At 56.3% G+C, this 15591-nt stretch overlaps 4 protein-coding genes across 4 annotated transcripts; 2 read left to right on the top strand and 2 right to left on the bottom strand.

Moving 5' to 3' along the window:
- Positions 1–297: 297 nt before the first annotated feature.
- On the bottom strand, positions 298–2893 carry mcl1 (Minichromosome loss protein 1; the record flags this gene model as incomplete). Its single annotated transcript, XM_036634737.1, has 2 exons — positions 298–975; positions 1046–2893. The coding sequence occupies 2 exons, from the start codon at positions 2891–2893 to the stop codon at positions 298–300; spliced, it is 2526 nt and encodes an 841-aa protein (XP_036499093.1).
- Positions 2894–3444: 551 nt separating this feature from the next.
- Positions 3445–4762, top strand: CGCS363_v002887 (putative WD repeat-containing protein; the record flags this gene model as incomplete). Its single annotated transcript, XM_036634736.1, has 3 exons — positions 3445–3482; positions 3541–3706; positions 3782–4762. The coding sequence occupies 3 exons, from the start codon at positions 3445–3447 to the stop codon at positions 4760–4762; spliced, it is 1185 nt and encodes a 394-aa protein (XP_036499098.1).
- Positions 4763–9908: 5146 nt separating this feature from the next.
- Positions 9909–12886, top strand: CGCS363_v002886 (uncharacterized protein; the record flags this gene model as incomplete). Its single annotated transcript, XM_036634735.1, has 2 exons — positions 9909–11950; positions 12001–12886. The coding sequence occupies 2 exons, from the start codon at positions 9909–9911 to the stop codon at positions 12884–12886; spliced, it is 2928 nt and encodes a 975-aa protein (XP_036499097.1).
- Positions 12887–14528: 1642 nt separating this feature from the next.
- On the bottom strand, positions 14529–15576 carry ypt-1 (GTP-binding protein ypt1; the record flags this gene model as incomplete). The annotated part of the gene is made up of 5 exons (XM_036634734.1): positions 14529–14726; positions 14832–15059; positions 15138–15185; positions 15241–15364; positions 15566–15576. The coding sequence occupies 5 exons, from the start codon at positions 15574–15576 to the stop codon at positions 14529–14531; spliced, it is 609 nt and encodes a 202-aa protein (XP_036499096.1).
- Positions 15577–15591: the final 15 nt, after the last annotated feature.

Below are 15591 nucleotides of genomic sequence, written 5' to 3'. Positions count from 1 at the left end.
CCCACATTATAAACATGACAAGAAACACGACGGTGACCCAAACCACGCCAGCGCGACCAATAGCTAGTCATTAACGCGCAACACCCAGAAAGACAAACGCAGGCCACATGCTGTCTTATCATGTCATCGTCCAAACACCTTTTTCTTCTTACCTTTCCGCGGGATATACTACATGTACAGACGGGAAGGTCCCCCATCCAAACAACCATGAAACCCACCGTCCCCGGCAACCGAGACGACGGGGGTTGTCCTTACCACCTCCTCCCAATCGTGGGGGTGTGTGATGATGGAACAAGTCTAAAGCTCGTCGTCGAGGTCCATGCCGCTGACCCTCCGCTCTCCGATCTCGCGGATCTTGTCGCCCAGGATCGACCGCCCGTACCGCTCCGCAACCTTGCCCGCCGCCTCGATCATACGGCCGGTCCGATCGCGCATGAGACCCACCAGCTCGAGCGCGCGCATGCCCCGCTCCTCGCCCTCCCGGCACTCGATGGCCAGCAGCTGGAGCAGGGTCTTGTCAAAGTCGAGCTCGAGGCGCGCCAGGCCAGCCCGCTGCGAGAGCGTCGAGTCGGTGTGATCGATGAGGTCGCGCAGCTGGGCCGTCTGCACGCCCGAGAGGAGAAGCTTCTGCTCGAGCTTGCGCGACTCGCGGCGGGACTCGTCCTCGTCGTCCTCCTGCTGCTCTTCCGAGTTTGCATCCGGCGCCGGAAGCGGGGCGGAGCTGATGGGCACGGAGAAGTCAAACTCGGAAAGCAGGGGCCGGGGGAAGTAAGGATACTGATCCCCGCCCTTCAAGATAATACAATGGAACTTATTATCGGCCACGGCAATGGGCCAGTACGTCTCCGTCTTGCGCCCAGATGCCAGGCGCGGGAGAAGCTTTGTGTCGAGGAGGGGAACCCAGCAAGCGCGCGACGGCTTCCTCCAGTGCAGCAGTGTGAGCAACGTCCCCGTCGAGTCATAAATGCAAGGATCCTGAGTCGGTGTTTGTCAGTATATCCGAAGGAGCAAAAAAGGGGTGTGTATTGAGCATGCTGCAACTCACGCCATTGTCCGAGAAGAAGACGCTCTGCAACGTCGCGCCATCGGGTAGTGCGACCGTGTCTTCGTTTTGACAGATCTCGTCCCGCTTGATGTTCTCGATCGTGTACAGGAGGCGGGCGTTGCCGTCCGCACCGACGGCGCCGTTGCCCATTGTGATGACATAGTCGCGCCAGCTGGCACAGGTGACCATAGGGGTGCTCTTGGGGCGGTACACTCGGTACGGCACGCCGAAGAGGGTGTATATGCGGACGTAGTTTGCCGTCGTGGTGACGGTGATGAATGAGTCGCTCAGGGACATGGCGACGACGGCCTCACCCTTCGGCAGTTGGGTGCGCCAGTCGGTCCGCTGTGTCCATGTCTCGTGCGGGCGGTAGAAGATGGTGGCGGGGGTATCGTCGCGCGGGGGGCAGGCGAACAGGGCGCCATGCTCTGTCAGACACGCCTTGTCATACAGGTAGGTGTCTGTGAAGTGGAAGTCACGGTGAAGCTCGTGGTCGTAGAACTCCACCGTGACAGTGTTGTGGCCGTCCTGGTCGACGGTCCAGACGACGCCGATCAGGTTCAGGCAGAGATACTTGCGGTTGCCGCGCCAGGGTGTCGAGCCGGGCTGGAAGGCTTCGTGAAGCGTTGACTCCATCATACGGCGCTTGTTTGCGCGCTCCCCATCGCCGCCGCCTTCGTGAGGCCGCTTCTTCCCTGTCGAGTAGCCTGCGCCGTCGTCGTCAACGACAAAATCATCCCCATCATCGTAGCCATCTGCGCCGTTCAGGAACGAGTCCAAGCTGCCGAGCGAATCACGCCTCGGTCGCGAGGGGATTCCCGCCTTGCCATTAGGCTCTGGCCTCCTGGCGTTGTTGGAGATCTCGGCAAGAGGGTCGTGGATGAAGGGTGCAGGCTGGCGCGGCAGGGCCAACAGGCCAGCAAACTGCTCGGTGATGAGATTGGGATAGATGTAGACCTCGCCGTCTGAAGTTGTGAAGGACAGCAGGTTGTCCTTTGGATGCCACGTAATGTCGATTACGTTGCTGTAATCGAACTTTTGGATCACGCTCTGCGTCTTGGCCTCCCAGATGAGGAGCTTGCCGTCCTTGCCCGCGGTGGCCAGCATGGCACCGTTCGGCGACCATGCAATCGCCGTGATGTCGCCCAGGTGGCCGTTCGGAAACGTCCTCTGCTTCTCCCAGTCGTTCTTGGACACCACCTGCACATCGTGCATCGGCGTGGGCACCGCAAAAGCCCTCCCGTCCGGGTGCCACGCAATCTTGGCCGAGTTCTCTGAATCAGACTCCAACGGTCCGAGGACGCCGTCCACCTTGCGGATCAGCTCCGGCGTGTCCGCCGTCAGGGAGTACACGTAGATGACGCCGTCCGTACACGCCAGCGCGAGCATGCCGCCCTTGGGGTCGAAGGCCAGATGCTTCGTCGGCCGCCCGTGCTCCTTGAGCGTGCGGATCTGCGAGTTGTCCTGCGTGTCGACGACCTTGACCGTCAGCTCGTCGCTCGCGACGGCGCACCACTTGCCGTCGGGCGACAGCGCGACGTCCCGCACGGGGAGCGACGTGCGGACGAGGTAGCGCTCGAAGGAGGTGTTCTCGACGCTGTAGAGGCTGACGGTGCCGTCCTCGGAGCCGACGACGAAGAAGTCGTCCGCGGCGGCGACGGCGCAGTTCTGCTCGGGGCACTCGTCAATGTTGTAGGGCTCGCCGTCGTGGTGGGTGCGGTAGAGGCGGATCGTGTTGTTCGAGCCGACGGTGACGAGGCGCGCGCCCGACGGCGTGTAGGCCAGGCGGGTTGTGCCCGAGGTGTGCGCCGGCCGGGGCCGCGGTTTTGGGGCGACGGAGGAGGACATTGTATGTGTGTGTGTGTGGTTTCTCAATTGGAGTGCATTCGTTTGTTCTATTGGCCTTGAGATTTTGGAGAGTTTCGTGGGGTAGGGTGATTTCGTCGTGGTCTTCCTTCAAGTATCGGTTCAAGATAATTGCTCGAAGTTCGGCAATGGTGGTGACGGTGGTGGGATGGCGGCATTGAAGAAAGTCGCGTCTGAACGCGTTCCCGGCGCGAAATCAATTTAGCAACTGACAGGGGCCCAATGGATCCCCCGCCATCGAGCAGTACGTACTCTGCCGATGATGGCCGTCTGGTGCCAGCTGGACAACGGCTTGACGTCCACAGAAATACATCGCAGGCATCCGAATTGATGAGAAATACAGACCGTGAGTGGGATCGGGCGGTCTGGACTTGTATCAATCAGGCACCGATAATCGACTTCTTCTTGTTCATTTCTATACCCCCTCATATTTCTGGCGATCTTGGGAGGAAAGCATCTCACCAAACATCCAAGTTCGGGATCACCATTTGAGTATTATCAGTCACCAGTGAAAAAGGAGTGAAATACCCAAGATGGAGTCATCAAACCAGGAACATTTCTTTGAGACGGAGTGAGTGCCGCGTCCGCCTTCACTGCCACAAAGGAACCAGTTTCTAAAGAAATTACAGCGCCCAGCAGGCCAAGCGCCAGCAGCGTGCCCAGAAGGAGGAAAACACGTTTGGCAACCCGCTCCGGATGACCTCCAAAGTCTTGGCCGTGATCCCGGATCCCAAGAAGGCGAACTCAGTTTACACGGCCGAGTCTGGCGGCAGGGTCTCCCGCGTTGATACTGAAGTACGTTCCTCGCCTTAGCGCCATTTCAAGTCACGACCAGATCGTGAGAACACATGGATGACTAACCAGGGGCAGTCACGAACCACCACCGCAAAGTACACCGGTCCCTCCGTCCCCGTGACGTGCCTCGCCATCGGCGGGCAGGACAACTCCATTCTCTTCGCCGGAAGCTGGGACAAGGCGGTGTGGTCATGGGACATCGCCACCCGCAAGCCCCTCCGCCGCTACGACGGACACTCCGACTTCGTTAAGGCGGTCGTCACCGGCAAGATCGGGGATAAGCACGTACTGGTCAGCGGCGGGGCCGACAAGAAGATCATCGTGTGGGACGTGGAAGCCGGGCGCAAGCTGCACACGCTCCAGGACTCGGCGTCCGGGGCGAGCATGATGTCGCTGCAGTCCCTCGCCGTTGACCCCGTCCTCAGCACGAAGGAGGAGCTGGCGATTGTGAGCGCGAGCAGCGACCCACACATCCGCCGGTGGAAGGTCAGCCTTGGTGGCGCCTCGCAACTACCTACCGAAGTCAAGGGCGCCGAGGACAAGCTTACGATTGAGGAGCACGAGACGAGCGTCTACAAAGTCGTCTTTGACGTCACGGGCGACGAGGTGGACCTGTGGACGGCGAGCGCGGACGGTACGGCCAAGTGTCTGCTGAGAGAGAAGAGCTTCACGGCCGAAGACGCCTTCGAGCATGGCGACTTTGTCAGGGCCATCGCGTTGACGGACGAGTGGGTTGTCACGGGCGGCATCAGCCAGGTCATCAAGGTTTGGGACCGTACGTCGGGGAAGCTCTACGCCTCCATCGACGCGCACTTTGACGAGATCACGGACTTGATCGTGCTGAGAGACCCGTCGCCGGGAAGGCAGGACGTCCTGTGCAGTGTTGGTATCGACTGCACGCTGCGGACATGGCCGCTTGATAGGAAGGGTCTGGACGGCGTTGTGGAGGAAATCCAGGCGGCGGCAGAAGGCAAGGAAAAGGTGGAGGAAAAGCAGGAGGGCCTGATGACGGCTGAGGAGGAGGCTGAGCTGGCTGCCTTGATGGAAGATGATTGAGTGTTTGCTGTCTCAATGACGTGATGGAAGCCCTTCATCGCGTGTTGAGAGCATGATTGCGTGACGATGTATACCTGCTTAGATGTTGAGATATGACTCTCGACACATGTAAGTGCCGTGTCTCGGGCCGAGCTTTGTTATTAACACAAAGCCGGACTGATGGCTTGCTAAGATCATCAATTGATGTAATTGCAGCAGTCCAAGCCAGTAAGGAGGAGGTATCCAGTTCCTACTGGAGATTGTCCCTGTTTCTGGGTCTAGTCGCCAGCGTCTGGCCGAATCTGTTGATATGGAGATCGCCGGAATTCTCAGTCATCTTGGTTCAGTCCACTGGTAAGGACTTTGAATTCTGAAGCTTCTTTTGGTTAATTCTGACCTGATTGCCCAAGAATCCATCACCCAGCCGAGACAAGCCCAACGGACAGAGTACATGGGTCATTCCCCACGCAGCGCAGGGAACATTTTCTACGAGGCGTCATCTGCTCTGATGCCGCTCCGGGTCGGCTGACAAAGATTAGAGACAAGCTCCTTATCCCCGGGGAAGGCCGGCTTCGCACCAAGTCCCACGGCCCGCTGCCGTAGCCACGCTTCGGTCATCCGCAAAGGCGTTCAACTTCAGTATTGACCAAGAGCTCCAGGAGACGCATGTGCTACTCTAGCCAACGTGGCTGTCCGAGAGGTTGGATGAGTTGCAAGCCCCTAATAATGAGAAATGAGTGGCGTCGATGGTTCAACCCATCAGTGCGAGCACCCGTGGCCCCCAGGCTCTAGAAGTTAGTTCGCAATAGTGTTCTGCAAAAGCCCTTCACCGACAGGTCGGCTGAACTGCTTTTTCAAGGGCATCCTGGCCAGAATTCGGGATGCCGCAGATGCTCTTGAGCCTGTCGTTCGGTGAACACAGAATAGGGGCAAAGTAGTGACAGAAGTGGGGTGATTTCATGCAACGAGCTTGGGAAGGTTGCTCGTTCGTGTTTCTGACAGCGTGAACAGACATCTCTGTCTACAGGTGAAGCTTGCCAAACATCAGTTGATGGGTCTCGGCCGCCGCGAAATTCGACCACGGACGTTGGAGAGCAAGCACCGCTTCTCGCCTATTGGGCCGCACGGGCAGGCTGGGGATCCAGACCCTTCCCACTGCCGTGATGCCATGCTTCGGCCACCTAACGAACACAGCAGTAGCGGTTACAAGCAAACGGCTTTCGGTTTGAGGACGTAAGCGTACATTTCGCTGTGCGTTTGCATGTAATTCCTGGTGGAGACTGGGCGTCGAAAGCAGGTACCAACGGACGACGGCGGTGAGCGTCTGCGAACACAACAGGTGCCTGTGCGTCTCGTGTGGTCGTAGAGCCGCCGGACAATTTTCCTGCAGAAATGGCGAACACAAAGAACATGTCCTGTAAGGCGACGCAAACCCCCGTGAAGGAAACGTGTTGGGGGAAACCAAAGAGACTAGGGCAACCTCGCGTGGTTCGGGTCGAAGGAAACGGTGTAACGAAGGCCTCCATCTCGACGACTTGGGCTGCCGTACAACAAAGAAGGCGTTTAGTCCGTTTCAAGCCCTTCACCGCCCTCTTGGGTGACGAAATCGTGTTGCCGCAGAAACTGGATCAAAGGGCTGCGATTGACGACGTGGGCGAAGGGGATCCGCAAGACGCTGAGCGGAAGGGGGCTTTCAACGACTTCCTTGCCGGCGATCAAAGGGCACAGGGCAAGTAAAAAGGCGTCAGTTGTGGATTCTGGACGATCGATCGTCCGCCCAGCTGGAAAGTGGAGAGACGCTAGTGTACATGGGCAGATCCCTCTATTGCGAAGGACGTGTTCCCAGGGTCTGACAGCCCCAGAAAAGCAATGTCTGCGATGGCGTGTAAGACGAGTGACTGGCTGAGGGTGCCAGGTGAAGCAGAGATGAACGCGTTCGCGTCGTCAGGTGCGTAACCGAAGCAGATGGATCGACTAAGCTCCAGATGCGGTGTGAGTGAGGATTATGACTTTACCTGGTGTTCGTGCTATGTAACGTCAGACAGCGTCCGAGCTGTATTTGCCTTTCTGCCTTCGCGAACTGGTCGTAAACCACCAAGACCAGGAAGTGTCCCGGGTACGCGATCGATCCATGACAAGTATGACGGAGCGCAAGGTTGTAGTTCTAAGCGGTAGTGTGTAGAATTTGGTTCCAGACTTGGACCTGGCAACCTGGAGACGCGACCGTGCATTTCCAATAGTGGTGGCCCTCGCGGAGGCTCGTATTCTAGGACACAGATGTTGAGTAATCTCCGTGACATTTCCTCGCGGTGAGAGACGCGGCAAGCCGGGGTTCGAGGGCAACCTTGGAAGAGAGGGAGATTCCGGCTAAACGCTTGGAAACTGGGACTGGTCGCGTTGGCGGCTGGATTTGCAATGGTGGAGGTGCTGACTGGGTAGTATGGCGCAAAGTTCCGGCTAGAGGTAAATGATTCGAGATAAAGTTGGATTGGCGGCGTAACTGTGGGATCCGTTCACACGTCTTCAGCAGCACCTGTGACCTCGGCGGGCGGCGCAGAAGAGGGGCTGCAGGATGAAACCTATGCGAAATTTGTGCCGCCTCCCAAAAGGGCTCAATTTGCCCGTTTTCTGGAGAGCTTCGAACGGCGACTGTTTGCAAATGTCAAAGCTCCGGTGACAAGAGAGAAGAGAGACGATTCCAGGCGGCTCGCCCTGGACTTGCAAGGGCTCACACAACGGGACCCCTGACTGACAGCGTGGTATTGCTGCTGTCGTTGTTCGTCAGTGAGGTAGGATATGTTCAGGGACCGTCCGTAGTACGTAGCAGGCGAATGGGATCAAAGAAGCGATGAAAGGAAAACGGGTAGCTGACGGGAAGGAGCAGTGATGATGGGGTGAACAAACAGCGAGGAGAGCTCCAGATCCCCTGCTGCCGATTGGATGTTTCATTCCGACTTCCCAGTTCCATTGCCTGCGCCGATCCATGGACCCGCACAACAAGCCCCAGTTCGAGTCCACAAGGCATCGCAGGACGCCTTCCCGCCCCGAACCCTGAACCCTGGCCCTTCGCACCCTCCCCAGCAAGGTTGGGTGTCCGTAAGGACGATACGTACCTACCTGGCACCTACCTGGTACCTACCAGGCGCCCCTGCTTGCCGAATGTGGCCCCACCTTCCCATTGATCCCGCCAGTCGAAGCAGCCGCGTTCCTGCCGCCTCCTTTCCTCCTTCCACGTCCTCTTTCACATTGTTGGCGGATGAGGAGTACTGCATAGTAGAGGAGGAAGGCACCCCCATCCTGGAACCGCCCCCGTCATTATGGTGCCGCTTCAGGGTCTTCCCTGTTCCAGCCTCCCAAGCCATCCGACATGCACCTCACCCTCCGCTCCCTCAACAGGGACAGGTGAGGTGCTTGCTGCACGGGCTGCACTGTGGTCTCTCATTTCACGGGACGAGACTTGTGGCATTTCGCAGCTCGTTCTCTTTTGCCAGTTGCTAAAAGTAAGAGCTTCTCTTGTCTCGTGCTTTGGTAGGTTCCGTTTGGCCAATGGAACTCTGTTTGTCCAACGCCAACTCGTCGTACCCTCGCCCAGTCGCACCCCCTGCTCGCCTTCTGCAAGCGATGTTGCCTCCGTGTAACCGGCGTCGATTTCTCTGCGACGACGACGCTTTGCTTCGTTCGCCCTCAAGAGAACCATGTCAAACGGCGACATGACGTTGGCGATCATGATGCAAGTGACGGCGGCTTGCACAACTGTCAAACACCTGTGCCATTGTTCCCCGGTGCGTGTAAGCCGACGGACTGGTTCCTGCGAGACACCGGCATCGAATCGAACGAAGAAGCAAAATTCTGCTATTTGTCGCATTCTGCGCCCCTGTCATGCGCTATCTGGTAGCCTCAAGCCATGCGTAACGACCAGGAGTGTCCCCCGTCTTATCCCACCCCGACGTCTTAGTGCGAAGCTTTTCGTCCAAACACCCCGGCCCTGACACCAGTCAGCTTTGTGTGGATGCATGTCCCGCCGTCCCGCGGACAGCACGATTGCTCGCTTTGCTTTGCATTTTAGCTTCTCTGGTCTTACCAAGCTCCCAAACGTGGGCAAGCTGCAATATCTCACGTACCTTGGGTGCTAAGTAAGGTACTCACTCTTAGACTGCGCGTCCTCGAGTGTCGGATTCGTGTCCCGGGCGTGTGAGGGCGGAGGCTAGTAGAGCTCTGCTGCAGTGCCTCATCTGCCCACGGCAGCCTGCCTTTAATTCTCACACGCTGGGCATGAGCCTCACCTGCCTTGCCTGGTAATCTGCTTTCTTTCCAGAGCCACGCGCATCCGTATTCTATCCAAGCAAGGACGCCGTTTAATTTCGTTCAGCACCCACTACCGTCTTGGGCTAGACACTCGCCCATCTGCTGCCGCCAGCCGCTCCCATCCCACTCCGACACGACCGCAACCGCATCCAAGATCCGCATCCACGTCAACAAATCTGCATCCAGCTTGCCTTGGCTCGGACAAGATCAAGACCAAGACCACCCGCAATAATTACACATCACCAAACACAGCACCACCACCACCACCACTACATCTCAGACACCGAGTCTCCCTCGCTCTACATCATCACCCACACTGCCTGCTCTGCTCTCGGCAGCCTCCCCAATCGCTACCAGTCTAGCGGCTTGGGGCGCAGCCCGGAAACGCGAACTATTTGTTTAATCCTCTCCTTGTGTTCCCTAAATCAGGAACACCTGCTCGGTAGATCAAGCCACTTCCAAAAGGCTTGGACCGGTGTCCGCTCTGCTCGATCTCTCATTCTTTTCCTCCCCATGTCCTCCACCTCATCTTTCTTTCTTCAGATTAGATGACCGTTGAGCTTCTCCATCTTCAACCCGACCATATCTCGTTTCTGGTCATTGGAGCTACCGCTGCGGTTGCCGACCAATCCCCCGGTCCTATAGCGGCAAAGTGTGAGATATCTGCAACTGGTTGCACATCATCGAGCCTTCCTTCCATTCGTCAACCTACCTTCTTCGCCTACACCTTTTCCCTCCACTTGGTCTCCTTCGACTTGCCCTTAGTCACCTTCCAACCACCTTGCGACCACCCGCATTTAATGCCTACAGTGTTTTAATTCATCATCAACCATTTCGACGCCGCTGCGGAAATCCTGCTTCAATGCCCGAGCCTACCAAATATCACGGTGGCCTCGTGGCCTTCGAGGGCCCCATCGATCTCGTCTCAACCCAGCTACGCCTGCTACCCACATCTTCGCAAATCGCAATTCTTCCCAGTGTCAAGGAGTTTCTCGAGCCTGAAGACCCCGACCAGCCATTCGAAGCCCGGAAATTCGTCAAGAGAGTTCACAATGCTGTCGCCAAGAGAAGGGAAGCAGCCCTGGTCTTTCTCAATGAGTCCACCCCCAAGCGCAAGAGATTGGTCTTCATGAACGGAGGTACCCCGAGTGCGCAGACTGTCTGCATCAGAGCCATCTCCCGAAACGATACCAACGGCGACATCTCCAAGGCCGAGGCAATTTTTAACGAGATTGTCAAGGGTGGCGTCGCCGGCTTGGACGCGCATCCTGCCGCCTCCAGAGGTTCCTTCTTGGACACAACAGAGGATGTCGTCGAAGACCCCATCACCCGAGCTATGAGAGCTGCTGATGCCCTAGACCGGGAGACCGAAAACCTCCAGCCAAACAGCGACATCGACCTTACCGTTGGTCGCCCACGGAGCATGAGTTTACCGTTGTACAGCTATGCGGACCGGTTTGGTGACACAGCGCCATTTTACGTTTTTGGAGGCCAGTCTGACGAGGATACCGTCGCCGAGGAGGATGAAGCAATCTACGCACCCAAGACCAACAGCCCGGCGCCAAGGCTGGCCATCACAAACTTCGATGAGCTTGAGAAATTTGCAGCTCTTGACTTCAACTTCGACAACAAGTCAGTTGCGCCGGCCCCACCTCGTTCTCCAAGCTGCGTTGGTGAGGCATATGAGACTGGTGATCCGTTCACGTCGCCCCTGCCGAAGCCTCCCGGCCTACTCGATGTGGCGTCTCCGCGCTCTGATATGTTTAGCATTCGTTCAACAGAGCCCATCATCATCGAGCAAGCATCAATAGTTCGAATGAAGTCTACCTCATCCGCCAGGTCTCTTCCAAGATCTCACTCTGTGGACCAACTTCACCGGAGCAACTCACGTTATCGGGACACCTTACTGCGCCTCAGAGAAAAGAACAGCGCCGCTTCAAAGAAGAAGGGCGCTGACCACCGTCGATCTTCGGTTGTTGAGCTTATTGAAGACGCAGAGCGACGGGACAGCAAGGCCAAGCTAGTCGCAACACCGAAAACAGTATATGTGAGGCCGGCGAGACTGAATAAGACCCTGCCGCCACCTCCCCCGAGTCCCAAGGAGAGCGAGGCACCCGAGGAGCCTGAGAACACGAAGAACAAATACGTCGACCGAGGAACCGATGCCGAGGAGATTGTCGTGAAGGATCCTACATTTCAACCAGTGCTTCCGTTTTCTGAGGATCTTGTCATTCACTTCAAAGACGACAGCCCCGACCCGATCCTAGAGTACATGATTCGAGCTTTCAAAGAGGGCACCTACCCGGTTACTTTACCTTCTTCCAGCACTTCCGTCACTGACGGCGATGTATCAGCTCCGCAAACTCCTACATGGCAAGCGGGAGAGTCACAAGTGGCCGACTTCACACCTGCGAAGAGCGTTCACGCGGACGAGTACGATCCCTTCTCCTACCGGGGTTCGGGTTACAAGCCAAAGCAGCTCCATCCCGTGTCCACCACCGTTACAACATCTACTCTTCCAACACCTGCCGCAACGCCGCCGCCCACGGTCTCGGAGCCAGAGGATAAGTTCCATGACTTCAACACCGTTCACTGCCAGACAGCTGTCGCGATGCAGAACTCACTTCGTTCTGTGCTGAATATCTATTTCCCCCCAAAGGCAAGAGGCTTCTCTCAATTCAACTTTCCCCTTCTTCCTGAGATGGACGGACTGTGGAAACCCATCTTCCGCGACGTGGATCCGGGCGGTAGCCCTAGGAAGAATGACCACCGAATCGACCAGATTCTAGCCATTGGATCACAGAAGGGGGTCAAGAAGACGTTTGTCTCTTCAATTACGAGTCAGCTTGAGAAGCTGGGTACTAAGTCCAATGGTATTTCCCGGACTGGAAAGCTGGATTTCAGGTAAGTTGTATTTTGAGTTGATTGGTTAACACATCTAACAATGTCCCAAGATACCTCATCGCAACTGCAATGCAGTCATTCACCGCTCAGCCCTTGGCCAACCAGACTCATGACAACCCTTTCACGAACTCGTATCTTTTGGCAACTCTCATTGTCCCTCACCTCGAGACATACTTCGCCGCTCACTCTGAAGTTCGCTTCCTCCTTCTGGATTACCCACCCGATCATCTTGCCACTGTACTCGCGTTGCAGAAGCTTGTTGGCGTTGACCTGATGAAGGTTGCCCAAGTCATCGATGCCGATGCCAAGGAGCCCTTCCCCTTTACCCACGTCCGCGGCGGCTCTGTCGGTCGTATCTCCAACAAGAGCGACTTGGCCTCGAGCTCGGGATCCCTTCAATCCAAGGGTTCAAACACCGGTGCTTCATCGTCATCACGTGATGGCATGGCAGTCTCAAAGGCCAACTTCCTCCTGACATCAAAGGCGACTGATAGCGAGATTTCTACTTTCATGTCCACGGTGTGGAAGATCCTCATCAATGTGTCGAAATTCTACCTCCCTGAGGAAGGTTTTAACCCTGAAGACAAACGCAACTTCTCTCCGTTCCCTCAGCCCAACCAACCGCCCGTCAGCCCTCCCATGTCCCCGCCGTCCTCGGACAGCAGGAGAATGGGAAAGAGGTCGGCCTCAATCAAGACGTCAGGTCGGCCTTCATCCATTGCAGACACGATCAAGACCCGGCGGATCAAGTCTCGAAGGGCCGACAAGAAGATCCTGGGGGATGGCGCATCCGTCTTGACCGTCGATATGGACTACGAGAGCGATCTGGACCTCGAGGAAAGACGTCTGATGCCCATGTTCATGAAAAAGTCTCCCCAGCAGTCTCGCAACAAGGGCAACAGCCGCAAGGCTTTGAAGTTTCTCGGCCTTGCCTGACGCAGTTCTTTTCCACTTCTTCTCTCTTCATTAGCATTCGAGTTAGCATGTGGGCTGGCATCACACTCTGTTGTAAGCATTTGTACTTGTATGAGCGTAACGATCGGTTTCTTTTGTGGTGGATCGTCGGGGGCGAGTCGAGTGAATGGCAATATCGGGGAAGAGGATTTTACAGGAAAAGGGGGTCGATATCCTCCTCTTTTAGGTCGCGGAAAACTTGCTGCTCGGTCGGGAAGACCGAGGATTTCACTTGCATTCACTGGCGAATCTTTAATGATTCAAGTAGTCACGAATAATACCCAGGGATTGAATTCCCCTTAGATAGGAAAAGAAGGACTTCGAAAGCCGCAAAAAGTGTCATCACAAGAACCATGCCAAGTGACTGCATTGACTGCTGATGACGACTTCAGTTACTTTTTTGTTGTCCCCTATTTTCCGTCATCACGACTTCATTTACAAACAGACTTCACATGAATTCCTACCAACTAAGTCGTTCAGGCAGTCTTCGGCCGCAGGAGTGGCGCGTTAGTAAGAGAGGATTCCCCCTTCCTAGGTACCTTAGCTTATCGGGGGCAGATGTGGGTATCGACTGAGGTCCAAGTGACGCATGTGACCGCGCGGGGTCATGTGCGTGCGTGGTGTCCCCCGGATTGCGGAATGCCCGCAGACGCAATCCTTCTCCCGTCCTGCCTTTCCTTCCCTCTTGCCCCCCAAACCAACCCCCAAAAGTACAAACCCCCAGCCCAGCCCAGCCCAATACGCGTGAGGCCGCGCCCGATGACCGCCGGCCCATCCGAAGAATCCCCCCCCCGAGTACCGTCGCACGTCGTATGTCATCGTTGTCAAGCTCATGGCAGCCTAGACATTCACAACTCGTCGATTTCATGAGAACTGTCGGAACTGCAGTCACCAAGCCCATGGACCATGTCAGGATATCGGTTTAAGAAAAGGAAAGTTACTTGCCCATTACTTCGACCCTATCTACCAGAAAGCAGCAGCCGCCAAAGAAAACAAGACAGCCCAGGAGAAACACGGAGAGATAGGAACCGGCCGGGAAATGGATGCTCCCGTCCAGTTGTCATCTCTCGCGGATCGCACATTGTGATGATCATGTGCTCGTTACCCGGCCGCCAGCAATGTTCGGTTGCAAAGTACACGGTGCGCCAGCCCAAAACACAGCCTACACATTTCACACGTAGAGATAGCCTCGTAGCCCTTAATTCCTGTCCAGCCCCTTAGCATCCCCAGATGTATTCTCGGTCGAAAGCCTATGCGTGTTTGGCCCTCGGATGCGTCTGCATCTAGGGGTGTTGTGTGTCTTGCCGAAAAAAAGGCAACATCGTGGTCCCATTACAGAGGTATCTGTCTGTCGAGTACGTGTGCAGTGTGTAAATGTAGCCGAGGCAACCCAAATCAACACTCATCTATGCGTAGAAGAAGTACGAAAGCAGCAGCAGGGAAGGAGAGAAAAGGCAAACGACACAGCTTTAGTTGAGCTGGATCCGGTTCCTAACACCTTCGTAGGTTGTGCATTTCTCCCTCGCCCATCTGCCCAGCTGTTTCCCCTCGCCGATCAAATCCGTAAATGCCATAGAACAAAGGTAAGGAAAGCGGGCTTCGAAAATAATCGGGATCGATACGTTTAGCAGCAGCCGCCGCCCGAGTTCGAAGAGACGCCGTGACCGGGACCGACCTGCACGCTGGGTTTCGTGTTGTTCGCGGTCGTGCTTCCCATGCGCTCCTTGATCTGGCGGGCCATGGTCAAGAAAGCCTGCTCGACGTTGCTGGCATTCTTGGCAGAGGTCTCGAGGAAGGGGATGCCCAAGCTGTCGGCGAACTCCTGTTTCGGGGTTAGCAAATGGTTCTTTGTATGGGGTGGCCGTTTGGCAGGCTGGGGGCTGCCTGTGCAGCATCGCGCTCAGCTGGTGGGCAGGTGGCGGCGTACCTTGGCAACGGTGTACTCGACAACCTTCTTGTCGGACATATCGCTCTTGTTGCCGACGAGCAGCTTGTTGACGCCCTCAGTGGCGTATCTGTCAATCTCCTGAAGCCACTGCTTGACGTTGTTGAAGGAGTCCATGTCGGTGACATCGTAGACGACGCAGATGCCGTGGGCGCCGCGGTAGTAGGAGGAGGTGATGGTGCGGAAACGCTCCTGACCGGCGGTATCCCACTACAGCAAACGCACAGGAGTGTCAGTCACTGCGACAAACGGAGCGTTTGAACGTATCGGCGACAAAGGTCAACTTACGATCTGCAGCTTCACCGTCTTTCCATCGAGCTCTATCGTGCGGATTTTCTGCCATCCATCGTCAGTAGGCGGTCGGTGGGCGGTATGGAATGGGAGCACATACGAAATCGACACCAATGGTGGAGATGTAGGACTCAGTGTAGGTGTCATCGGCGAATCGCAAAAGCAAGCAAGACTTTCCAACACCGGAGTCACCGATGAGGAGGAGCTTGAAGAGGTAGTCGTACCTGTAGACGGATTAGTATCGACATGGAGGCAAGAGGGACGGTATCGCTGTATGGCTGTTGAAGTTTTCGCGAGAGAAGGACGACGACGGCGGGAGTTTGGGATGGATGAAGGGACTCTGCAGCGGGAGATAGTCAGCTTGATGTCGGCTCCGAAAGGCTTCGTAGATCCTTCGCAAGGAGGCGATAGAGGCAACGTACTACTCGGGGTTCATTGTGATAAGCGTGGG

This window comes from Colletotrichum siamense (assembly GCF_013390195.1).
Source record: "Colletotrichum siamense strain Cg363 chromosome Unknown KSG_Cg363_contig02, whole genome shotgun sequence".
Taxonomy (NCBI): domain Eukaryota; kingdom Fungi; phylum Ascomycota; class Sordariomycetes; order Glomerellales; family Glomerellaceae; genus Colletotrichum; species Colletotrichum siamense.
The sequence above is the reverse complement of the archived record's forward strand: the minus strand, read 5'-3'. Positions and strand labels throughout refer to the sequence as shown.